The sequence below is a fragment of the Mobula birostris genome, chromosome 3 (assembly GCF_030028105.1).
Source record: "Mobula birostris isolate sMobBir1 chromosome 3, sMobBir1.hap1, whole genome shotgun sequence".
NCBI classification, from domain to species: domain Eukaryota; kingdom Metazoa; phylum Chordata; class Chondrichthyes; order Myliobatiformes; family Myliobatidae; genus Mobula; species Mobula birostris.
In genome coordinates, this window is record NC_092372.1 from 173,916,818 (window position 1) to 173,942,071 (window position 25,254).

General features: G+C 42.5%; 2 protein-coding genes across 6 annotated transcripts in view; one reads left to right on the plus strand and one right to left on the minus strand.

Annotated features, from left to right (window-relative positions):
• LOC140195711 (uncharacterized) overlaps positions 1-8,430 on the minus strand; it is a 45,159-nt gene extending 36,729 nt beyond the window's left edge. Inside the window, exon 1 of the mRNA XM_072254422.1 lies at positions 8,286-8,430. Coding sequence (XP_072110523.1) covers positions 8,286-8,430 — 145 coding nt within the window. The remainder of the gene's footprint in view (positions 1-8,285) is intronic.
• On the plus strand, positions 6,726-18,890 carry LOC140194755 (transcription termination factor 1, mitochondrial). Of its 5 annotated transcripts, none has more exons than XM_072252020.1 (3): positions 6,747-6,794; positions 7,008-7,155; positions 17,500-18,890. In XM_072252020.1, the coding sequence occupies exon 3, from the start codon at positions 17,550-17,552 to the stop codon at positions 18,696-18,698; it is 1,149 nt and encodes a 382-aa protein (XP_072108121.1). In that variant the 5' UTR covers positions 6,747-6,794; positions 7,008-7,155; positions 17,500-17,549; the 3' UTR covers positions 18,699-18,890. The 5 variants fall into 5 exon arrangements, with proteins under 5 accessions (XP_072108123.1, XP_072108121.1, XP_072108122.1 ...); XM_072252021.1 differs by having other exon boundaries at positions 6,758-6,794; positions 7,077-7,155; XM_072252022.1 differs by lacking the exon at positions 7,008-7,155 and having other exon boundaries at positions 6,726-6,794.
• The last annotated feature ends 6,364 nt before the right edge of the window (positions 18,891-25,254 follow it).

The following is a 25,254-nucleotide window of genomic DNA, read 5'->3' on the forward strand; positions in this document are numbered from 1 at the left end:
CCTGGATGCTTCACTTGTCACAGCTTTATGGGACAGTGGCAAAGAGAAAACCACTGTTGAAATTAAATCCACTGTGATTCAATGTTGTAAAACAATAAAACAAGAAAACTTTTGGGGGGAGAGGGTGACTTTTATTGGCACTATATACTTACATTTGATGTTTCGGCTCGAAATGTCGACTGTATTTTTTTCCATAGATGCTGCCTGGCCTGCTGAATTCCTCCAGCATTTTGTGTGTGTTGCTCGGATTTCCAGCATCTGCACATTTTCTGTTGGTTGTGATTTGATATACTTACATTTCTTTTGTAGCAGTACGGTTACACAGAAAGTTATTTATATAATTGGAAAAAAACAAATGGAACACAATCATGTTTATATTCTTCTGTTATGTGAACTGCAATATTTTGTAGAGCTTTAACAGAATAACTGAAAATGCAACACAATGGCAAATAAAGAGCAATGTAGTTAATATAGGGGATATCTCAATTACCTTATAACTGAAATATTGCCATTTTAATTGCTCTTGATAAGGATTGTTGAACCACCATCATGAACTGTTGCTGTACCTACAATCAAGAGATTGCCACTGTGCTGTTTGGTAGAGAATTCTAGGATTTAACCCAGTAATAACGAAGATTTATAATTTATTTTCGTGTCATAATATTATAATTTGATCATCCACTTCAGGAACAATCAAAATGTATGGCATTGAAGGAACTATTCAGGGATCATATTTATGCTGGTTTGAAAAGAATTGTTCAGGTTAATCCCATTTCCAGATCTCTTTTTTTGTAAGCTATGGAAAGTCAAGTCAAAGCCAACTCCATTCCATTTTCAGAGAGTAAGTTCTAGAACCGTTTTGGGAACTAGCAGATAAAATTATGGATTATAAAGCAGTAATCATTTAATGCAAATACAGTAAGTATCAGCTTTCACACTGTCTTCAAATGTTAGCTACAAGGCCATAAAGCTAGCTCTGTAAACAAACAACACTGTTTGTGAAAACAGCAGGCTATTGGTTCAGATTTTGGAAAATTACATGACCTGGAGATATTCTTGTATGTATTGGCAAAATTTACAGAACATAATTGGCCCAGATTGAACCAAGCATCAAATATCTTGAGCTAAGATATGTTTCATTAGTGCGATTGAGATCAAGGAAGGTTCCAGACTGGCTATCTTGCCATTTAGGACATTGAACATAGTCATAGGTATATTTATCAATCAATAGAGTGTTTCTGTACCCAGAGTCAGCCTTTGGAATTTTGAGATGAAAGGGTATTTTAAGAATCTGGAGTTTTGTGTTCTCTTAAGTTTCCATTTATCACCTTTTTTAAAATATATCATTTCCCAGCATCTGCTGTCTCTCGTGTCTCCATTTACCTTCCAGTCTCTGAATATACCTCCACCCTCCTCTCCTCCCAACAGGCTCTATCTGTCCATCATCTCCTTGCTTACCTGGTTCCCCCTATCACCCGGCACTTCCTGCTCATTCCTCTCTCTCAATTCTTTGTAGTGACTATCTCCTCTCCACTAATGCTGGGTATCAACCCGAAATGTCAACTATCCCTTTACCTTCAAGGATGCTGCTTGACCTGTGTTGTAGAGTCATAGAGTCAGAGACAAGTACAGTACAGAAACAGGCCCTTTGGCCCATCTAGTGCATGCTGAACCATTTAAATTGTCTACTCCCATTGACCTGCAATGGGACCAGAGCATTCCATACCTATCCAAACTTTTCTTAAACTTTGAACTCAAGCTTGCATGCATCACTTGTGCTGGCAGCTCATTCCTCACTTTCACAACCCTCTAAATGAAGAAATTTCCCCTCATGTTCCCCTTAAGCTTCTCACCTTTCACTCTTAACCTATGACCTCTGGTTGTAGTCCCACTCAACCTCTGTGGGAAAAGCCTGCTGTATTTACCCTATCTAAATCCTTCATCATTTTGTATATCTCTATCAAATCTCCCCTCAATCTTCTACTTTCCAAAGAGTAAAGTCGTAACCTATTCAGTCTTTCCTTATAACTCAGTTCATTCAGACCCAGCAACATCCTTGTAAATTTTCCCTGTACTCTTTCAACCTTATTTACAGCTTCCTTGTAGGTAGGTGACCAACACAGCACGCAACACTCCAAGTTAGGCTTCACCGATGTCTTATGCAACTTCAACATAACAGCCTATCTCCTGTACACAATACTTGGGTTTATGAAGGCCAAGGTGCCAACAGCTTTCTTTACTGCCAATTTCAATGATTTATGGACCTGTATTCCCAGATCTCTTTGTTCTACTGCACTCTTCAATGTCTTACTGTATAACACCTACCCTTATTGGTCCCAATGAAGTGAAACACCTCGCACTTGTCTGCATTTAATTCCATCTGCCATTTTTCAGCCCATTTTTCCAGCTGGTCCAGATCGCACTGCAAGTTCTGATAGTCTTCCTCACTGTCCATTATACCCCTAATCATGGTGTCATCTGCAAATTTGCTGATGCAGTTAACTATATTATCATCAAGATCATTGATATTGATAACAAACAACAGCACCAGCACCAATCCCTGTAGCACTTCATCACTCACAGGCTTCCAGTCAGAAAAGCAACCATCTACTACTACTCTCTGGCTTCTCCCACAAAACCAGTGTCTAATCCAATTTACTGCCTCATCTTGAATTTCGAGCAACTGAACCTTCTTGACCAACCTCCCATGTGGGATCTTGTCAAATGCCTTGTTAAAATCTACATAGACAACAGCTACTGCCTTGTTTTCATCAACTTTCCTGGTAACTTCCTCAAAAACTCTATAAGATTGGTTAGATATGACCTACCACGCACTAGGTCATGCTGACTGCCTTAATCAGTCTATGTCTATCCAAATAATCATATATCCAGTCCCTTACAATACCTTCCAATAACTTTCCCATTACTGACAGGCTCATTGGCCTATAAGTTCCTGGTTTATTTTTGAAGCCTTTCTTAAACAGTGGAGCAACATTGTTCAGTCCTCCATTCCTCTGGTATCTCACCTGTTGCTAATGGTGATTTCACTATTTCTGCCAGGACCCCAGCAATTTCTGTACTTGTCTCCTGTAGGGTCCAAGGGAACACCTTGTCAGACCCTGGGAATTTATCCACACTAATTTGCCTCAGGAGAGCAAACACCTCTTCCTCTGTAATCTGTATAGGATCCATGAAGTTGATGCCACTTTGCCTCACTTCAGTCGACTCTGTGTCTGTCTCCTGAGTAAATACAGGTGCAAAACAATAGTTCCTCATCTCTTTTCGCTCCATTTTGATGGATTAACAGTTTTCCAGAGAAGCCTTGCAACTCTTTTGTTCTTAACATATCTGTAGATCTCTTACGATTCACCTTTACCTTGTCTGCTAGGGCAACCTCTTGCCTTCTTTTAGCCCTCCTGATTTCTTTCTTGTGTCCTCTTGCATTTCTTATATTCCAAAACGTCTCATTTGCTCCTACCTGTCTATACCAGCTATGCATCTCCTTTTTTTTCTTAATCAGGGCCTCAATTTCTTTTGACAACCATAGTTCCTTTCACCTGTTATCTTTACGTTTTATTTTGACAAGCACATAAAAGCTTTCGCACTTACCAAGTACACTTTTGCCAGAAAACAGCCTGTCCCAATCTATATTTGCTAGATCCTTTCTGATACTATTGAAATTGGCCATTCTCTAATTTAGGATCTCAACCTGTGAACCAGACCTATCACCTTGTACATTTACTTTGACACTAATGGCGTTATGGTTTATAGATGCAAAGTGTTCCCCTACACAAACTTCTGTTGCTTGCCCTCTCTCATTCCCCAATAGCAGATCAAGTATCACATGCTCTCTCATTGAGACATCTATGTATTGATTAAGGAAACTTTCCTGAACACATTTGACAAGCTCTAGCTCATCTAGCCCTCGTCAATATGTGAAAAGTTGAAATCACCCACTATAACAACCTGAGACAAGAAAACCTGCAGATGCTGGAAATCCAAGCAACCTACACAAAATACTGGAGGAACTCAGCAGGCCAGGAGCATCTATGGAAAAGAGTAAACAGTCGATGTTTCTAGCCAAGACCCTTCATCAAGACTGGGAAAAAAGACGAGGTTAGGGCAAGAAGATGGGGGGGGAGGGGGAAGGAAGAAGTAGAAGGTGGTGTGTGATAGGTGAAACCGGGAGAGAGGGAGGGGTAAAGTAAAGAGCTGGGTAATTGAATGGTGAAAGAGATAAAGGGCTGGAAAAGAGGGTGCACATGGACAAAGAGTTGGAGGGCAGCAGTGATCACAGACGGTGAGCAGTGAGAGAGGGTTTCACTGAACTCCTGTCAAAGGGAAGATTTAAACTACTTCAGGGTAGGCTGAGACCCTTCATCAGGACTAGAAATAGTGGCCTGCCAGAAAACGCGGGTCTGATAGCTACCCTTTTGAATTCTACTTCCCATCCCAACATGTCAGTCTATGGCCTCCTCTACTGCCGCGATGAGGCCACACTCAAGTTGGAGGAACAACACTTTATATTCCAACTGGGTAGCCTCCAACCAGATGGCGTGAACATTAATTTCTCAAACTTCCGGTAATTGACCCCTCTCCCCACCATTTCCCATTCCCACTGGATCTCCTTCCCGACCCATCACCTCCCTCTGGCCCTCCTCCCCTTTCTCTTTCTTCTGTCCTTTCCTATCAGATATTCCCTTCTCCAGCCTCTTATCCAGTCAACTTCCCAGCTCTTTACTTCACCCCTCCCCCTCTCCTGGTTTCACCTATCATCTACCACCTTGTACTTCTTCCTCATCTCCCTCTATCTCCTTGCTCTAACTTCACATCCCCCCCCCCCCCCCCCGTACAGATGAAGCGCCTTGGCCCGGTATGTCAACTACTTACTCTTTTCCACACATGCTGCCTGGCCTGCTGAGTTCCTCCAGCATTTTCTGTGTTTTATATGACACTCTTTGTTTTTTGAAACAGTAAGCGATCTCGCTGCAAATTTGGTTCTCTAAATCCCTCGGACTCTTGGGTGGTCTCTAATATGGCCCCATTAATGTGGTCAAACGTTTTTTATTTCGCAGCTCCATCCATAATGCCTCACTAGAGGAGTTCTCCAGTCTGCCCTGACTGAGCATTGCCGTGACCTTCTCCCTGACTAGTAACACCACCCCTCCTCCTTTAATCCCTTCCACTCTGTTGCACCTAAAACAATGGAACCCCAGATTATTGAGCTGCCAGTGCAGCCTCCTCTACCCCCCACCACAAACAAGTCACACTAATGACTACAACAGACACCCCACCCTGCAAAAACTTCATTTCAGAGAGATAGCACCATCGCACCCCCCCCCCGCCCCCGGTCGACCTCCAAGGGTGTATGTAATACTTTGCTTAGTGATTTTCTCTAATTTGTAAACCAATTTGGGCATATGCAGAAAATATGACATGAAAATATGTACTTATATCATCATGTTTATTCTATTACAACTTTAAGCAAGTCTACAGGGAGTTTGGCCTCATCACGTGGGATATCAATAGAGTAGCTCCTGAGCAGCTAGCCAGCTAGTTTAAATAATATTAGCTATGCTAATGAACGAATGACACCTGTTAAATTCACTTCAACATGTCTTTTACGTTTTAACCCACCATGGGCAATAGAAGAGTCACTTTTGCAAACAGTGCAGCGAGCAACAGTCATTATTTTTGAGGTCGACTGTAAAGCCCGCCCACAGAGAAAACGGATAGGTCTACTTAGCATGAAGAGAGACCAATCAGGATGCCCCAATGCGGGAGACTCACGGAACTTCCGGGGGAGGTGGGATGTCTGGCTACAATATCATAATACCAAGTGTTGATCTATGCCCTGAGTTCATCTGCCTTTCCTAAGAAACTTCTTGCATTGAAATGTACCCAGCTCATGATATTAATCAAACCGTGCTCAACCTTTTGATACCTGACTTTGTATGAGGACATCCGTCTCCACAGCCTCTCCACTAATTGTCTTGGCACTCTGGTTCCCATGCCCCTGCAACTCTAGTTTGAACCCCACGGTGCGGCACTAGCAAACCTTCCCCCTAGGATATTAATTGGAAACGCCCTTTCTGTACAGGTCCCACCTTCCCTGGAAGATAGCCTAATGATCCACAAATCTTATATCCTCCCTCCTACACCAACTCCTTAGTCACAGGCTAAAACTGTATAACCTTCCGATTTCTGGCCTCACGAGCACATGGCACGGGTAGCAGTTTTGAGGTCCTACCGTTTAATTTAGCTCCCTGAACTCTCGTAGAAAATCGTCACTCTTGAATTGACTTTATTTCTTACACATACGTGAGGAGTAAAATCTTTACGTTACGTCTCCTCTTGCTACAGAAATGAATTTTGCAATTTGTTTTTAACCCCAAGCTTCTGCAGTCTTGTGTGTCATCAATTTAAATTCTTCATTTATTCTTCCTGCAGGTCTTAATTTTCAAAACGGTCTTTTAATTTCCGCGTATAATTATAATGGCTGGGTAGCCTGTGCAATACACCTGCAGCGTTTTACTGCCATTTCATATTTAACCAAAAAAAACGCTCATCTTACTGGAATAGCATCTACATTACGTTACAGATGCACTAAACACATTTGCAGATATTGCCTGGGTTTGCTTTAGCTGGACTGTGTCAGATGCATGGACGGATTGCACCGCCCCAGGTTCACGCGGTGTGACTTCCGCAGTCCCTCCCGGGATTCCTAGCGAGCGGCTTCCGGAAGCCGCTGACTTTTCATGTGCTGCCTTGCCGGTCAGGTCTCTCTGCAGTCGGTACGTCCTGTGTGTGTTAGCAAGCGAAGTAGGGTATAATCTTGTGCTACTATCTGTGCGACGAAATCAATCATTGTCACGGTTAATGTTTCTATTCTTTCTTGGGGAGAGTAAAGAAGATAACGGATTTGTTTGAATAGGGTTTCTATCAGCCTGTGTTCTGAATGTCCTCTGCTTAATCGGACAAAGGTTTTGTTTTCTCTCTTTCTGTAGACTATATTTCAGATGCAGCCCACCGTTTCTCATTCGAAAGGGTAAAGTGTCTGTAAAATTTGAATCTAGGGAGCTCCTCCAGACCGTGGATGACTTGCTTTCACTCCACTTTTGAGCTGGCTGAATGGGCCAAATGTGAAACACAAAGGTAGGAATGAAATTGTTTGGTGGGCTGGAGAGGTGGTAGGGGCAAGTAAGCCCTATTTTGAGTAATCCTGGGTTGGGGAAAAAGTTGTTCCTGGATTCCTGCCCTTGTTTTTCATTATTTTGCCTGCCACTAGTCAATCCGTCATTCCTTGCACCAGGTACTACTTTGCCTGTCTTTTCTTTGCTCTTCACCCTAGCTCTGTCAACATAAAGGCATCCGTTAGTCTTGCGAGACCATGGATCTGTGCCTGGAAAGTCTTCACTCTCCAGGGTGGAGGCCTGGGCAAGGTTGCATGGAAGACCGGCAGTTGCCCATGCTGCAAATCTCCCCCCTCCACAACACTGATGTTGTCCAAGGGAAGGGCAAAGGTCGATACAGCTTGGCACCAGTGTCGTTGCAGAGCACTGTGTGATTAAGTGCCTTGCTCAAGGACACAACACGCTATCTCAGCTGGGGCTCGAACTCACGACCTTCAGATCGCCAGTCGAATGCCTTAAGCACTTGGCCATGTGCCCACACTCTGTCAACAACTGCCACTGTAATCTGACTCTTTCTCCAGTTGTGACAAAAAAAAACAGGGTAAAGAAAACACTAAAAATAAGTGTCACTAGTGGGTCAAAATTTTGGACATGTTTCCATTTGATTGCCTGATTGTGCCTTGTTGATTTGAAACCTTGGATAAGTGTCAAGTTATAAAATAGCTCAGAGACGAGCCTTGCAGCCCAACTCATCCTTATTGGTCAGAGTGCACATCTGAGCTAGCTCTGTTTGTCCACTTTTGGCCCATATCTCTGAAACCTTCATTATTGACATATCTGTCCAAATAATTTTTCAATGTTGTTATTGTATTGGCCTAAATACTTCCGACAGCTTGACCCACATACACACCTCCCTCTGCGTGTATCAGTTGCCCCTTAGGTCCCATTTAAATCTTTCGCCTCATCTTAAACTTATGCCCTCCAGTGTCTGATTTCCTTTCACTGGGAAAAAGACTGTTTGCATTCACCCTGTCTATGCCCCCTCATGATTTTATTACCTCTCATGTCATAGTCATAGAGCACCACAGTACAGAAATTGGCTCTTCGGCCCATCTAGTCTGAGCCAATCTTAATCTGCTTAGTCCCATCAACCTGCATCTGGATCATAGCCATCCGTACCACCATCCATGTATCTATCCAAATTTCTTTCAATGCTCGAATTGAGCCTGCATCCACCACTTCCGCTGGCAGCTTGTTCCATACTGTCACTGCCCCGAGTGAGGAAGTTCTCCCTCATGTTCCCCTTAAATATTTCTCTAATTCTATTCTCAGTCAACCTCAATGTATTTCCCTCATCTGGAAGGGGAATAAAATCCTAACCTATTCAAACTTTCTGTCAGAGCCAGGTATCTATTTTCCATCTGTCTGTGTTGTAGACCATGATACATAGGAGCAGAATTAAGCCATTCATAGAAACATAGAAAATAGGTGCAGGAGTAGGCCATTCGGCCCTTCGACCCTTCGAGTCTGCACCGCCATTTATTATGATCATGGCTGATCATCCAACTCAGAACCCCGCCCCAGCCTTCCCTTCGTACCCCCTGATCCCCGTAGCCACAAGGGCCATATCTAACTCCCTCTTAAATATAGCCAATGTACTGGCCTCAACTGCTTCCTGTGGCAGAGAATTCCACAGATTCACCACTCTCTGTGTGAAGAAGTTTTTCCTAATCTCGGTCCTAAAAGGCTTCCCCTTTATCCTCAAACTGTGACCCCTTGTTCTGGACTTCCCCAACATCGGGAACAATCTTCCTGCATCTAGCCTGTCCAATCCCTTTAGGATTTTATACGTTTCAATCAGATCCCCCCTCAATCTTCTAAATTCCAACGAGTACAAGCCCAGTTCATCCAGTCTTTCTTCGTATGAAAGTCCTGCCATCCCAGGAATCAATCTGGTGAACCTTCTTTGTACTCCCTCTATGTCTTTCCTCAGATTAGGGGACCAAAACTGCACACAATATTCCAGGTGTGGTCTCGCCAAGGCCTTGTACAACTGCAGTAGTACCTCCCTGCTCCTGTACTCGAATCTTCTCGCTATAAATGCCAGCATACCATTCGCCTTTTTCACTGCCTGCTGTACCTGCATGCCCACTTTCAATGACTGGTGTATGATGACACCCAGGTCTCGTTGCACCTCCCCTTTTCCTAATCAGCCACCATTCAGATAATAATCTGTTTTCCTATTTTTGCCACCAAAGTGGATAACTTCACATTTATCCACATTAAATTGCATCTGCCATGAATTTACCCACTCACCCAACCTATCCAAGTCACCCTGCATCCTCTTAGCATCCTCCTCACAGCTAACACTGCCACCCAGCTTCGTGTCATCCGCAAACTTGGAGATGCTGCATTTAATTCCCTCATCCAAGTCATTAATATATATTCAGCCCATTGATTCTGTTCCGCCATTTCATCATGGCTGATCGTGGATCCCACTCAACCCCATACACCTGCCTTCTCGCCATAAATTTGTATTTTGTGTTGTGCATTTATTATGAGTTATGTTAATTTGTCATGTTGGTTGGGGCATGGTAGAAGCAAATGAGTATACAGTGATGCTATAAAGTTTGTGAACCTTGTAGAATTATCTCCATTTCTGCATAATTATGACCTAAAATGTGATCAGATCTTCACGCGTCCTAAAACTAGATGAAGATAACCCAATTAAATAAATAGCACTAAAAAATTATGTTTGTTCATTTATTTATTGAGAAAAATGATCCAATATTACATGCATTTGTTGGAAAAAGTTTCAACCTCTGGATAATGTCTTCCACAAAAGCTCTTTGGATTCAGGTGTTCTAATCAATGAGATGAGATTGGAGGTGTGGGTTGTAGTGGTGCCCTGCCCTATAAAAAAAGACACGCAGAAGTCAGGTTACTGGCAGAGGCTGCTCTTCTCAAGAAAGACCTGTTTATGTGCAACTTTCAAAGGACCTTAGAAGAAGAATTGTTGAGATGCATGAAGCTGGAAAAGGCTACAAAAGCATGCCTAAAGACCAGAGTGTTCATCAGTCCACAGTGAGAGAAACTGTCTACAAATGGAGGAAACAATACTGTTGCTACTCTCCCTAGGAGTGGGAATCCTACGAAGATCACACCAAGAGCTCAATGTGCAATGCTAAAGGAGGTGAAAAAGAACCCAAGGGTAATAGCAAAAGAGCTACAGAAATGTCTAGAACTCACTGAACATGAATGGTGTTCATGGAGGGACACCACTCCAAAAGAAAATTGCTGCACATCTCAGGTTTACAAAAGACCACCTGGATGTTCCACAACACCTCTGAGATAATGTTCTGTGGACAGATGAGACAAAAGTTGAACTTTTTGGCAGAAATGCACATTGCTATGTTTGGAGGAAAAGGGGCACTGCACACCAACACCAAAACCACATCCCAGCTGTGAAGCATGGTGGAAGGAGCATCATGGTTTGTGGCTGCTTTGTTGCTTCAGGGCCTGGACAGCCTGCAATCATTGAGAAAACAATGAATTCAAAATTGTTTCAAGACATTTTACCGGAGAACGTTAGAGTGCAGTCCATCACCTGAAGCTTAATGGAAGTTGGATAATGCAACAAGACAATGATCCAAAAGACAAACAAATCAACAATAGAATGGTTTAAAAAGTAGAAAATGTGTGTTTTGGAATGGTTGAGTCAAAGTCCTGACCGTAGTCCTATAGAAATGGTGTTGAAGCAAGCAGCTCATGCAAGGATGCCCACCAACATCCCAGAGTTGAAGCAGTTTTGTAAGGAGGAATGGCCTAAAATTCCTCCAAGCCGATGTGCAATACTGATAAACAGTTACCAGAAAAATTTGGTTGAAGTTATTGCTGTACAAAGGGGTCACATACTTTTTCCAACAAATATGCAATATTGGATAATTTTTCTCAATAAATGAACAAGTATAATGAGTTTTGTGTTTTTATTTATTAGGGTTCTCTTTATCTAGTTTTTGGACTTGGGTGAAGATCTGGATATATTTTAGGTCAAATTTATGCAGAAATAGAGAACATGCTATGGGGTTCACAATCTTTCTAGCACCACCATTGTTAAACATTTACGCTTCATCCTTGTTTGTTAGTTTAGTTGATAGCAAAATATCCGGGGATGGTATTTTTTGTTGACTGCTACTTAGAACACTAATTACTCAAACTCTGCTATATCACTTATTTAGTTTTGGTAGTTTTTGGCACTATATAAGATCATTTATATTTGCTGGTTTTGTAATAAAGGATTGGACGTATTTTTTTCTATTTGGAATTCAGTTATTTGGAAGTGCTGTACTCAGTCTCTCAGCAGTTTTGGTTTGTTTTAAAGTAACTGCTACACTTTCCCTATAACTAAGGTCCTCAAGTCCTGCCAGCATCCTCGTCAATTTTCTCTGCCCTCTTCCAATCTTATTGAGATCTTTCCTGTAGGTGCTGTAGGTGATCAAAAATGAACACAATACTCCAAATTAGGCCTTGCCAGCACCTTATACAACTTCAACATAATATCCCAACTCCTGTACTCAATACTTTAATTTATGAAGGCCAGTGGGCCAAGTCATTGAGATAGATGAGAAGCAACAACAATGGACCCAGCACCAATCCCTGTGGCACACTACTAGTCACAGGTCTGCAGTAAGAGAGGTAATCATCTACTGCCACTCTCTGGCTTCTCCCACAAAGCCAATGTCTAATCCAGTATGCTACCTCAAATTGAAAGCCAAGCAACTTAACCTTCCTGACGACCCTCCAATAGCGGCAACTTATCAAATGACTTACTAAAGTCCATGTAGACAGCATTCACTGCCTTGCCTTCATCAAATTTCCTGGTATCTTCCTTGAAAAACGCTTTTAGGTTGGTTAGACGTGACTTACCACACACAAGGCCATGTTGACGATCCCTAATTAGTCCCTATCTATCCAAATACTTTTATATATTGTTCCTTCAAATACCTTCCAATAACTTTCCCACTACCGATGTCGGGCTAATCAGCCTATAATTTCCTGGCTTATTCTTGGAGCCTTTCGTAAACAAAGGGACATCATTAGCTTTCCTCCAATCCTCTGGCATCTCACCCATGGCTAAGGGTATTTTAAATATCTCTGCTAGGGCCCCTGCAATTTCTGCACTTGTGTTCTACAGGGTCCGAAGGAATACCTTGTCAGACCCTGGGGATTTATCCATCCTCATTTACCTCAAGACAGCAAACACCTCCTCTGTAATCTGTGTAGGGCCCATGGCTTCGCTGCTGCTTTGCATCACTTCTATATGCTCTGTGTCCGTCTCCTGAGTAAATACAGATGCAAAAAAATCCATTTAAGATCTTCCCCATCTCTTTCGGCTGCATGCGTGGATGACCATCTGATTTTACAGAGGATGAATTTTGTCCCTTGCTGTCCTTTCGCCCTTAAGATATCTGTAAAAGCCCTTGGGATTTTCTTCACCTTGTCTGAAAATACCTTTCTTAATGGTAATTAAAGGTGAGAACTTTTCTTTTAAGTCTGCTCCCATTGAGCCTTAATAGGACCTATTCTCTCTCTAATTACTATTTTTGCTTTCAATATACTTATGCAATACCTTGCAATTCTAATTACCTCATCAGCAAGAGCCATCTCATGTCCTCATTTTGTCCTCCAAAGTGCAGTCTAACGTCCTTTGGATCATCAAAGGATTTATATTTAAAAATTGTCCTTCGTTATCTTCAGTTTCGTGTATCTTTTCCTTTTTTATATACAGTTGCAAGAAAGAAAGTTTGTGAAACCTTTGCCATTACCTGGACTTCTGATTTAGTTATTCATTAAATGTGGTCTGATCTTCATCTAAGTCAGAATAATAGACAAACACAATCTGCCTAAACTAATAACACACAGACAATTATACTTTTCACGTCCTTACTGAACGTTATTTGCAGTCTAGGCTGGAAAAAGCCTAGATAACTGCCTTTAATAGCCTTTAATAACTGTTAAAACCTCCTTTAGCAGCAATAACCTCCACCAAACATTTCCTGTAGCTGCTGATCAGACTTGCACAACATAGAAACATAGAAAACCTACAGCACAATACAGGCCCTTTAGCCCACAAAGTTGTGCTGAACATGTCCCTACCTTAGAAGTTACTATGCTTACCCATAGCCCTCTATTTATCTAAGCTCCATGTACCTATCCAAAAGTCTCTTAAAAGACCCTGTCGTATCTACCTCCACCACTGTTGCCGGCAGCCCATTCCATGCACTCACCACTCTCCGAGTAAAAAAACTTACCCCTGACATCTCCTCTGTACCTACTCCCCAGCACCTTAAACCTGTGTCCTCTTGTGGCAACCATTTCAGCCCTGGGAAAAAGCCTCTGACTATCCACACATTCAATGCCTCTCATCATCTTATACACCTCTATCAGGTCACCTCTCATCCTCCGTCGCTCCAAGGAGAAAAGGCCGAGTTCACTCAACTTATTCTCATAAGGCATACTCCCCAATCCAGGCAACATCCTTGTAAATCTCCTCTGCACCCTTTGTATGGCTTCCACATCCTTCCTGTAGTGAGGCGACCAGAACTGAGCACAGTACTCCAAGTGGGGTATGACCAGGGTCCTATATAGCTGCAACACTACCTCTCGGCTCAATTCCATGATTGATGAAGGCCAATGCACTGTATGCCTTCTTAACCACAGAATCAATCTGGGCAGCTGCTTTGAACGTCGTATGGACTCAGACCCCAAGATCCCTCTGATCCTCCACACTGCTAAGAGTCTTACCATTAATACTATATTCTGCCATCATATTTGACCTACCAAAATGAACCACTTCACGCTTATCTGGATTGAAATCCATCTGTCACTTCTCAGCCCAGTTTTGCATCCTATCAATGACCCGCTGTAAACTCTGACAGCCCTCCACACTATCCACAATACGTCCAACCTTTGTGTCATCAGCAGACTTACTAACCCATCCCTCCACTTCCTCATCCAGGTCATTTATAAAAGTCACGAAGAGTAATGGTCCCAGAACAGATCCCTGAGGCACTCCACTGGTGACTGAACTCCATGCAGAATATGACCCGTCTACAACCACTCTCTGCCTTCTGTGGGCAAGCCAGTTCTGGATCCACAAAGCAATGTCCCCTTGGATCCCATGCCTCCTTACTTTCTCAATAAGCCTTGCATGGGGTACCTTATCAAATGCCTTGCTGAAATCCATAGACACTACATCTACTGTTCCTTCATCAATGTGTTTAGTCACATCCTCAAAAAATTCAATCAGGCTCGCAAGGCACGGCCTGCCCTTGACAAAGGCATGCTGCCTATTCCTAATCATATTATGCCTCTCCAAATATTCATAAATCCTGCCTCTCAGGATCTTTTCCATCAACTTACCAACCACTGAGGTAAGACTCACTGGTCAATAATTTCCTAGGCTATCTCTACTCCTTTCTTGGATAAGAGAACAACATCTGCAACCCTCCAATCCAACAGCAAGGAGGAATTTTACAGCATTCCAACATACAAAACTTTCAGTTCATCAATATTTCTGGGACACCTTGCATGAACAGCCCTCTTCAGGTCATGTCACAGCATCTCAATTGGGTTAAGGTCTGGACTCTGACTTGGCTATTCCAAAACACACATTTTCTTTTTAGACTATTCTGTTGTTGATTTACACTTCTGTTTTGGGTCATTGTCTTGTTGCATCATTCAACTTCTATTAAGCTTCAGGTGATGGACCACTACCCTGATATCCTCCTGTAAAATGTCTTGATACCTTTTGAGTCCATTGTTCCTTCAACGATTGCAAGCTGTCCAGCCCCGACGCAGCAAAGCAGCCCCAAACCATGATGCTCCTTCCATCATTCTTCACAGTTGGGATGAGGTTTTGGTGTTGGTGTGCAGTGCCCTTATTTCCTCGAAACATAGCGGCATGGATTTCTGCCAAAAAGTTCAATTTTTGTCTCATCTGTCCACAGAACATCATCTCAGAGGTGTTTTGGAAGATCCAGGTGGTCTGTAGTGAACTTGCAGCAATGTTTTTTTTTGGAGAGCAGTGGTTTCCTCCGTGGTCTTCCATGAACACCATTCTTGTTCAGTGGTTTCCTTGTAGTGGACACATGAACAGAGACTTTACAAGTTCTAGAGATCTCTGCAGGTCTTTTGCTGATATCCTTGGGTTCTTTTTCATGTCCTTCTGCATTGCACATTGTGGTCTTGGTGTGATCTTTGCAGCACGCCCGCTCCTAGGGAGAGTAGTAACAGTACTGAATTTCCTCCATTTGTAGACAGTTTCTCTTACTGTGTACTGATGAAGACTCAGGTCTTTAGATGTGCTTTTCCAGCTTCATGCATCTCTACAATTCTTCTAAGGTCCTCTGAAAGTTGTTTTGATCAAGGCATGGTGCATATAAATAGATCATTCTTCAGAAGAGCAGGCCTGTCAGTAACCTGTCTTTGCATGTTTTTTTTATATAGGGCAGGGCACCACTACAACCCACACCTCCAATCTCATCTCATTGATTGGAACACCTGACTCCAAATAGCTTTTGTGGAAGCCATTATCCCAGAGATTCACATACCTAGACCGTGATTGTTTAAATGGTGTAGTCAGTATTGTCAAGAAGTACAATCATCTGTGTGTTATTAGTTTAGGCAGATTGTGTTTATCTATTATTGAACCATAGAACACTACAGCACAGAAAGCAGGCCGTTCGGTCCTTCTAGTTTGTGCCGAAAATTTATTCTGCTAGTCCCTTTGACCTGCTCCCAGTCCATAACCCTCCAGACCTCTCTCATCCATGTATCTATCCAATTTATTCTTAAAACTTAAGAGTGAGCCCGCATTTACCATGCCAGATGGCAGCTCGTTCCACACTCCCACCACTCTGAGTGAAGAAGTTCCCCCTAATGTTCCCCTTAAACCTTTTCCCTTTCACCCTAAAGCCATGTCCTCTCGTATTTATCTCTCCCAATCTAAGTGGAAAGAGACTACTTGCATTTACTCTGTCTATACCCCTCATAATTTTGTAAACCTCTATCAAATCCCCCCTCATTCTTCTACGCTCCAAGGAATAGAGTTCTAACCTGTTCAGTCTTTCCCTGTAACTCAACTCCCGAAGACCCAGCAACATCCTAGTAAATCTTCTCGCACTCTTTCAATCTTACTGATATCCTTCCTATAGTTTGGTGACCAGAACTGCACACAATACTCCAAATTTGGCCTCACCAGTGGCTTACAACCTCACCATAACATCCCAACTCCTATACTCAATACTTTGATTTATGAATGCCAGGATGCCAAAAGTCTTCTTTACAACCCTGTCTACCTGTAATGCCACTTTCAGGGAAATATGTATCTGAACTCCCAGATCCCTTTGTTCCTCCGCACTCCTCAGTGCCCTACCATTTACTGTGTATGTCCTACCTTGATTTGTCTTTCCAAAATGCAACACCTCACACTTATCTGCATTAAATTCCATCTGCCATTTTCTGGTCCATTTTTCCAGTTGGTCCAGATCCCTCTGCAAGCTTTAGAGCCTTCCTTGCTGTCCGCAACACCTCCAATCTTAGTGTCATCAGCAAACCTGATGATCCAACTTACCACATTATTATCTAGATCATTGATATAGACAACAAACAACAGTGATCCCAGCACAGATCCCTGAGGCATACCACTAGTCACAGGCCTCCAGCCTGAGAAGCAATCATTCACTACCAGTCTCTGTCTTCTCCCACACAGCCAATTTCGAATGCAGTTTACAACCTCACCATGGATACCTAGTGTCTGAACCTTCTGAACTAACCTCCCACGTGGGACCTTGTCAAAGGCCTTACTAAAGTCCATGTAGACAACATCCACAGCCTTTCGTTCGTCTACTTTCTTGGTAACCTCCTCGAAAAACTCTGCAAGATTCGTTAAACACAAACTACCATGCACGAAGCCATGCTGACTATCTTTATCAGCCCTTGGCTGTCCAAATACTTGTATATCCAATCTCTCAAAACACCTTCCAATATTGTGACTTAGATGAAGATCATACCACGTTTTCTGAGTAATTAATGCGGAAAACCAGGTAATTGCAAAGGTAGTCTGCCAATTGTAAGTAGTAAGATACAGTACACCTAATGCATGTTTGGAAAAGTAGTTCATACTTATCAGTTCACAAATGGTTGTAGAATTTCGGTACGTTATAAGTAATGGCATTTGCTAACAGAAAAATAAATGGCTAACTATTACAGTTGCTTGTAAATGCTTAAGAAACTTAAAAAGTTATGTGTTTTCTTCCATTTCTTTATTACTGACACAATTACTTTTCCTTTCCTCCATATATAGGTTTGAAAGATTGTAACCAGGTGGTCTATCAGCCGTGATATTAGAGAAATATGGCAAGCAGAGTGGCAACACGGGTGATGCACATGTACACTGGGGGAACAAAATTTTCTTTTTTTCCAAATTTTTTCCCTGTTGCACTTTTGAAGATAACCTTTCTGAGATTCAACACTTCCCATCGTCATTGTTCAACTGAGATAAACCAAAAACCAGAAAATGGAGTGTTAATAAACAACTTGACTGTTATGGGTGTGGATATTAAGATGGCCAGGAAGAGACAGCCAGGAGTGTTCAGAAAATTGGTTACAAATGAAAAATGTCTTGCAGAATTCTTGAGAAGTAAAGGTGCCAATAATAAAGCCATTGCCAGTATTATTTCAAGATACCCTCGAGCCATTACACGTTCCTTTACCCACCTTGAAGAAAGATGGCAATTATGGCGAAGCATTTTTAAGACTGATTCTGAGATCATAAGTATCATTCAGCGTTCTCCAGAATCATATTTTCGTTCAAGTGATAATGAAAATCTTGAAAAAAATATCTGCTTTCTTTGCTCTCTTGGTTTGACGACAAATGATTTGCATCGTATGTTGACTACTGCTCCACGAACATTTTCAAACAGCTTGGAACTAAACAAGCAGATGGTAACATTTCTGCAAGATCTCGCTATTGGTTTGGGTGATGAGAATCCACGTGAATTTATGAAACGAGTGATCACTAAAAATGCATATATACTTATTAGAAGCACTAAACGAATAAAAACAAATGTAGATTTTTTCACAGAGGCACTTGAACTAAGCAACAGTGAACTCATAAAACTACTTCTAGGGCATGGTGCTGAGGTTTTGGACCTTTCCAGTGACTACATGAAAAGAAATTTCATGAATGTAAGTGAGCAGTTACAGTCCTTAGGGTGCACAGCTGAAGAAGTGAAGAAATTTTTCACCGACTATCCACCTGCATTTTATGCTTCCTTTTCAAAAGTTTCGAACAAAATAGATTATCTCCTGCAAAAGGAAATTAATATTAAGCACCTATTAAAGAAGCCCAGAGTACTGGAATTCAGTGCAGAGAATTTGAAAAAACGCATAGAAGAACTGGAAAGGGTTGGATATGACTTTAGAAAACATGGAATTACAATTTTGGATGCTAGTAGAAGACGATTTGAAGCAAAATTAAAGAAGTTAAATGCAGTGGAATAGATTTGATCCTCTGCCTTGTGTCTTATTCAATAAAACCTAAATAGTAATTTTTAAAACTAATTTGGCTCTTCAGTTTTTTAATTATACATATGAAGTGCTGGGTGGTGTAGAAATAAAAAGTAAATATGTTTTGCATTAATACTCATTTGTAAGCTGATGCCAAAAATAAAGATTCCAATTATCAGTAGCAATTGCTTTGCACGTTCATATCCGTATTGAAATAACCCTGAATTTGTGAAATTGTTCAAGTATTCTTACCATGTACTGAACATTATTTTGCAGCCACCTAATGAAAGCATTGAGTAATGTAGAATGTGAGGGAATATTATTTCTTAAATGAAACTGGAAATTTTCTGTCTCAATTTATGATGAAATAAACTCTGCAGTAAACGTGACCAAACTTTTGGTTTGGGAAGCCATCTTAACATTGAAGCAGGAAACTGCAGGCTGAAGTATTGGATAGAAGAAATTGCTGGACAAACAAATGACATCAAACAATGTGAAATATTTGTTTGATATCACTTGTACAAAATCGTACTGCAAATTTTAAGTGAACAAGGGCATTTAAAAAGGACTTGACTGAAAGACTGAGGATTACTTTTTTGTTTAGCTTGCTCACAGTGCCTAGGCCACTACCAGAGAGAGATGTCTTATTTAGCTTGCTATTGTTACTATCCATTCCCCTCCACATTCACCGCTGATAACCTAATTCCTTCTCATTATCAATGATTTCTCTTCCTTCATTCATCCTGACTCTCAACTCCTATTACCATTGGTTGAAGAAACCATTTACTATTATCATCATCCTACCCACCTTTCTGCTGTTAAAAATTTTCCTAATTCTGTGTGCCTTTCCCATAATCTTCCTTGATTTCGCAAATCTAATCTGATCATTTACTTGAGATATCAATATTGTGTCTGTTTTTCCTCACCTCCATCATTTTCCTGACTCTGCTATCCCCATTGTAATCTCCAATCTCCTTCCTTGACCTCTGACTTCATCTCTTGCATCAACTATATAATCTGCTGAGCCCTACTACTGTGGTCGTCGCTGTGATACTCTGACCTGCCCCATGATTTTAATAATTTGCCCTTCCTATTTTTGGAACCCCTTCTCGCCGTGATCCTCTTTCTGACTCACTTCCTCTATTTGTCATAATTCTAAATGAAAGTAGATCTTAGATTCAAGGGTTAGTTGACTGTGCACATGCCTTGAACCTCATGTCCAGTTGAATATCTTGTGACTCTTCTGCAGCAGTCCAAGACAAGATTGTTGTGTGCCATAAATTGGTCATCCTTGGTCTGGAATAAAGTGGTTGCATATTTAGATTTAATGAGGATCTTCAACACGATGTTGCAAGAGATGACCTCAAATTACACACAGTATGCAGAGTAATATATTGGTGTGAATTAAGGATTAATTAACAGAAAATGAGGAATAATGTAAAATAGTGCATTAAAGGAACAAGCCCTATGGCCCACTATATCTTTGCTAACCACGATTCTAATCTAGCTAATCCCATCAGTTTACATATGGTCTGTATCCCTCTATTCCTAATAGGAATGTCCTTGTGTCCCAGTACGTCCCAGGACATAGGCAGGGAGGGATTCTGATAGGCCAAGCTCCACATAAGTCATGCTGAGACCAGAGTCCTAGTGAACTGAACGACTAAGGTTGTAGGTAGTGTTTTAAACTGAACAATTGGTAGGGGAGATGGGTTCAACAGCAGGGAAAATTGGTCAAAAGGAAAGAATGTGCAGGAGAAGTTATTGAAGTCTCCGGAATAACAAAAAGAATAGAGTTTAGAGCGGGTTAGGAACCTAACTTCAGGCAACATAAGGATGACATTGAGAAGGGAGACAGTGAATACAGCACTGAGAATGTTATATTTGAATGCATGTAGTATATAGTACATAACAGAATAAATGTGTTCACTGTGCAGATTGAAATTGGGTATGATGTCATAGGCGTCATTAGGTACATGATCAAAAGAGGATTAGAGTTGAGAGTAAAATATGCAAAGCTATGCATCCTATGGGAAAGATAGGTAGGTGGACAGAGGGGGAGAAGTGACCCTGTTGGTAACTGACATCAATACTAAGGGGAGTGATACAGGATTAGAAAATGTAGAATCATTGTGGGTAGAATTAAGGAATTGCAAAAGTAAAAGGCCCTCATGGGAGTTATGAACAGGCTTTCGAATTGTAATCAGTAGGCAGGATATAAACTGCACCAAGAGATGGGAAAGGCAAGTGAAAAATGCAGTGTTACATTGATCATGAGATACTTCAATATGCAGGTAGACTGGGAAAATCGAGTTGGTAGTGGACTGGAGGAAAAGGAATTTGTAGGATGGCTAAAAGATGGCTTTTTAGAGCAGCTTGTGTTAGAGTCCACTAGGGTACAGGCAATTCGGCATTTGATGTTGTGTAATGGGATAGACTTGATCAGGAAACTTAAGGTGAAGAAACTCTTATGAGACAGTGACTGTGAATATGATAGAATTCACCCTGCAGTTTGAGAGAAAGAGGGAGAGAAGCTGAAATATGATATTGCTTTGACCACTAGCACCGGCAGCCAATCAGAAAAGGCTCCTTTTATTCCCACTCTTTGCCTCCTGCCAATCAGCCAGTTTTATCCATACTAGAATTTTTTTCTGTAATACCATGGGATCCTAGCTTGTTCAGTAGCTTCATGTCTGGCACTTTGTCAAAAGCCTTCTGAAAATCCAAGTACACAGTATCAACCGATTTTCCTTTGTCTATCCTGCTTGTTATTTCTTCAAAGAATTCCAACAGTTTTGTCAGGCAAGATTTTCTCTTGAGGAAACCATGCTGACTATGGCCCATCTTGTGCTTCCAAATACCCTGTGACCTTAAACTTAATAATGGACTTCAACATCTTCCCAACCAATGAGGTCAGACAAACTGGTCTATACTTTCCTTTCTTCTGCCTCTCTCCCTTCTTGAAGAGTGGAGTAACATTTGTAATTTTGCAATTCATCTAGTGATTCTTGAAGGATCATTACTAATGCCTCTATAATCTCTTCAGCCACCTCTTTCAGATCCCTGGGGTGTACACCATCTTGTCCAGGTCTTATGGCCCTGTCAGTTCTCTGCAGAGGAATGAGGGAAGAACTGGGCAGAGGTTGATTGGAAGGGGACCCTAGCTAACACTGGGGAAGTAGTAATGGGGAATAGAAAAATAGAGAAGGAACAAAAAAAAAACCACAACGTCAGTCTTTACAGTGTAAGAAACCTGTAACATGCCAGAAATTCAAGAGTAAGAGGGCAGAGCTGTGTGTGGTGACCATTACCAAGAAGAAGGTGCTGAGGAAGATGAAAGACCACAAGGTGGATAAATTACCTGGACCAGATGGACTACGGCCTGGATTCTGACAGAGGTAGCTGAAGAGATTGTGGATCTTTCAAGAATCATTAGAGTCAGTGAGGTTTGCGGAGGACTGGAAAATTCCAAATGCAACACCCTTGTTTAAGAGGGAAGGGAAGCAAAAGAAAGGATTAGCCTGATTGAAGCAGTTGTTAAGATTTTAGAATCCCTTATTAAGGATGAAATTTCAGAGTACTTGGAAGCACGTAGTCAAAACCAGCATGGTTTCGTTAAAATGATGACTGATAAATCTGTTTGAATTCTTTGAGGAGGTAACAAGCAGGTTAGAGAAAAGAGAGTTGGTGGTGTTATTTCCTTGGATTTTCAGAAGGTCTTTGATAGGTTACCACACACGAGGCTTCTAAAACAAATAAGAGTCCATGGTATCTGAGACAAGCCGCTAACATGGACAGAAAATTAGCTGTTAGTTATAGCTTGGGGTGTCGGAGTTCAGAGTTCAGTCAGGAGCTTGTAACAAGTTTGTGCGTCCTCTCCGAGAGCTACGTGGGTTCTTTCCAGGTATTCCAGTTTCTTCCCACTGTCCAAAGTGTACTGGTTAGTAGATTAATTTGTCATAGGAAATTGTCCTGTCATTAGCTTAGTGTTAGTTTGGTGTGTTGGGTTGGAAGGGTCTGTTCTATGCAATGTCTCTAAATAAATAAAATAAAAATAACGGAGGCAGGGAGTGTGGATAAAGCGAGCCTTTTTAGATGGCTCCCAGTGAATGGTGGCGTTCTGCAGGGGAACCACAGATTTTTCACTTTATACATTAATCATCTAGATGAAGGAACTGATGACAGTGTGGCCAAGTTTGCAGACGACACCAAGGTAGGTGGGGGTGGTGAAGTGGTGTTTCAGAGGCAGGGAGTCTGTGGAATGATTTGGACAGTTGGAAAACGAGGCACCATAAGGTCAGCTGGAGTACAGTGTAGGGAAATGTGGGTTTATGCATTCCGGCACAAAGGATAAAGGTGTCTACTGTTTTCTCAATGGGGGGAGAATTCACAAATTGGTGGTGCAAAGGGACTTAATAGTCCCAGTTAAGGATTCTCTTCAGATTAACTTGCAAGCTGGGTCAGTAGTAAAGAAGACAAATGCAATGTTAGAAATGCTAAAATCTGCAGATGCTGAAAATCAGAGCAACACACACAAAATGCTGGAGGAACTCAGCAGGCCAGGCTGCATTTAGGGAAAGAGTACAGTCGATGTTTTGGGCCGAAACCCTTCAGCAGGATTTACGTCCCAGGCAAACAATTGACCTCCAATTACCACAACCATCTTACTTTGTATTCCAGTTTAAGGTGACACTGGTGAATCTCAGCAACTTCCGGCTGGTGGCTAATGAAACAAGGAAAATAACTAGAACAACAGGAATTCTGCAGATGCTGGAAATTCAAGCAACACACATCAAAGTTGCTGGTGAACGCAGCAGGCCAGGCAGCATCTCTAGGAAGAGGTACAGTCAACGTTTCAGGCCGAGACCCTTCGTCAGGACTAACTGAAGGAAGAGCTAGTAAGAGATTTGAAAGTGGGGGGGGGGGAGGGGGAGATCCAAAATGATAGGAGAAGACAGGAGGGGGAAGGATGGAGCCAAGAGCTGGACAGGTGATTGGCAAAGGGGATACGAGAGGATCATGGGACAGGAGGTCTGGGGAGAAAGACAAGGAGGGGGGGGACCAGAGGATGGGCAAGGGGTATATTCAGAGGGACAGAGGGAGAAAAAGGAGAGTGAGAGAAAGAATGTGTGTATAAAAATAAATAACGGATGGGGTACGAGGGGGAGGTGGGACATTAGCGGAAGTTAGAGAAGCAAAGTTCATGCCATCAGGTTGGAGGCTACCCAGACGGAATATAAGGTGTTGTTCCTCCAACCTGAGTGTGGCTTCAGCTTTACAGTAGAGGAGGCCGTGGATAGACATGTCAGAATGGGAATGGGTTGTGGAATTAAAATGTGTGGCCACTGGGAGATCCTGCTTTCTCTGGCGGACAGAGCGTAGGTGTTCAGCAAAGCAGTCTCCCAGTCTGCGTCAGGTCTCGCCAGTATATACAAGGCCACATCGGGAGCACCGGACGCAGTATATCACCCCAGCCGACTCACAGGTGAAGTGTCGCCTCACCTGGAAGGACTGTCTGGGGCCCTGAATGGTGGTAAGGGAGGAAGTGTAAGGGCATGTGTAGCACTTGTTCCGCTTACACGGATAAGTGCCAGGAGGGAGATCAGTGGGGAGGGATGGGGGGGACGAATGGACAAGGGAGTTGCATAGGGAGCGATCCCTGCGGAAAGCAGAGAGAGGTGGGGAGGGAAAGATGTGCTTAGTGGTGGGATCCCGTTGGAGGTGGCGGAAGTTACGGAGAATAATATGTTGGACCCGGAGGCTGGTGGGGTGGTAGGTGAGGACCAGGGGAACCCTATTCCTAGTGGGGTGGCGGGAGGATGGAGTGAGAGCAGATGTGCGTGAAATGGGGTAGATGCGTTTAAGAGCAGAGTTGATAGTGGAGGAAGGGAAGCCCCTTTCTTTAAAAAAGGAGGACATCTCCCTCGTCCTGGAATGAAAAACCTCATCCTGAGAGCAGATGTGGCGGAGACGGAGGAATTGCGAGAAGGGGATGGCATTTTTGCAAGAGACAGGTCCTTCCAGGTGAGGCGACACTTCACCTGTGAGTCGGTTGGGGTGATATACTGCGTCCGGTGCTCCCGATGTGGCCTTCTATGTATTGGCGAGACCCGACGCAGACTGGGAGACCGCTTTGCTGAACACCTACGCTCTGTCCGCTAGAGAAAGCAGGATCTCCCAGTGGCCACACATTTTAATTCCACAACCCATTCCCATTCTGACATGTCTATCCACGGCCTCCTCTACTGTAAAGATGAAGTCACACTCAGGTTGGAGGAACAACACCTTATATTCCGTCTGGGTAGCCTCCAACCTGATGGCATGAACATCGACTTCTCTAACTTCCGCTAATGCCCCACCTCCCCCTCGTACCCCATCCGTTATTTATTTTTATACACACATTCTTTCTTTTACTCTCCTTTTTCTCCCTCTGTCCCTCTGACTATACCCCTTGCCCATCCTCTGGTTCCCCCTCCCCCCCGGCTGTCTTTCTCCCCGGACCTCCTGTCCCATGATCCTCTCGTATCCCTTTTGCCTATCACCTGTCCAG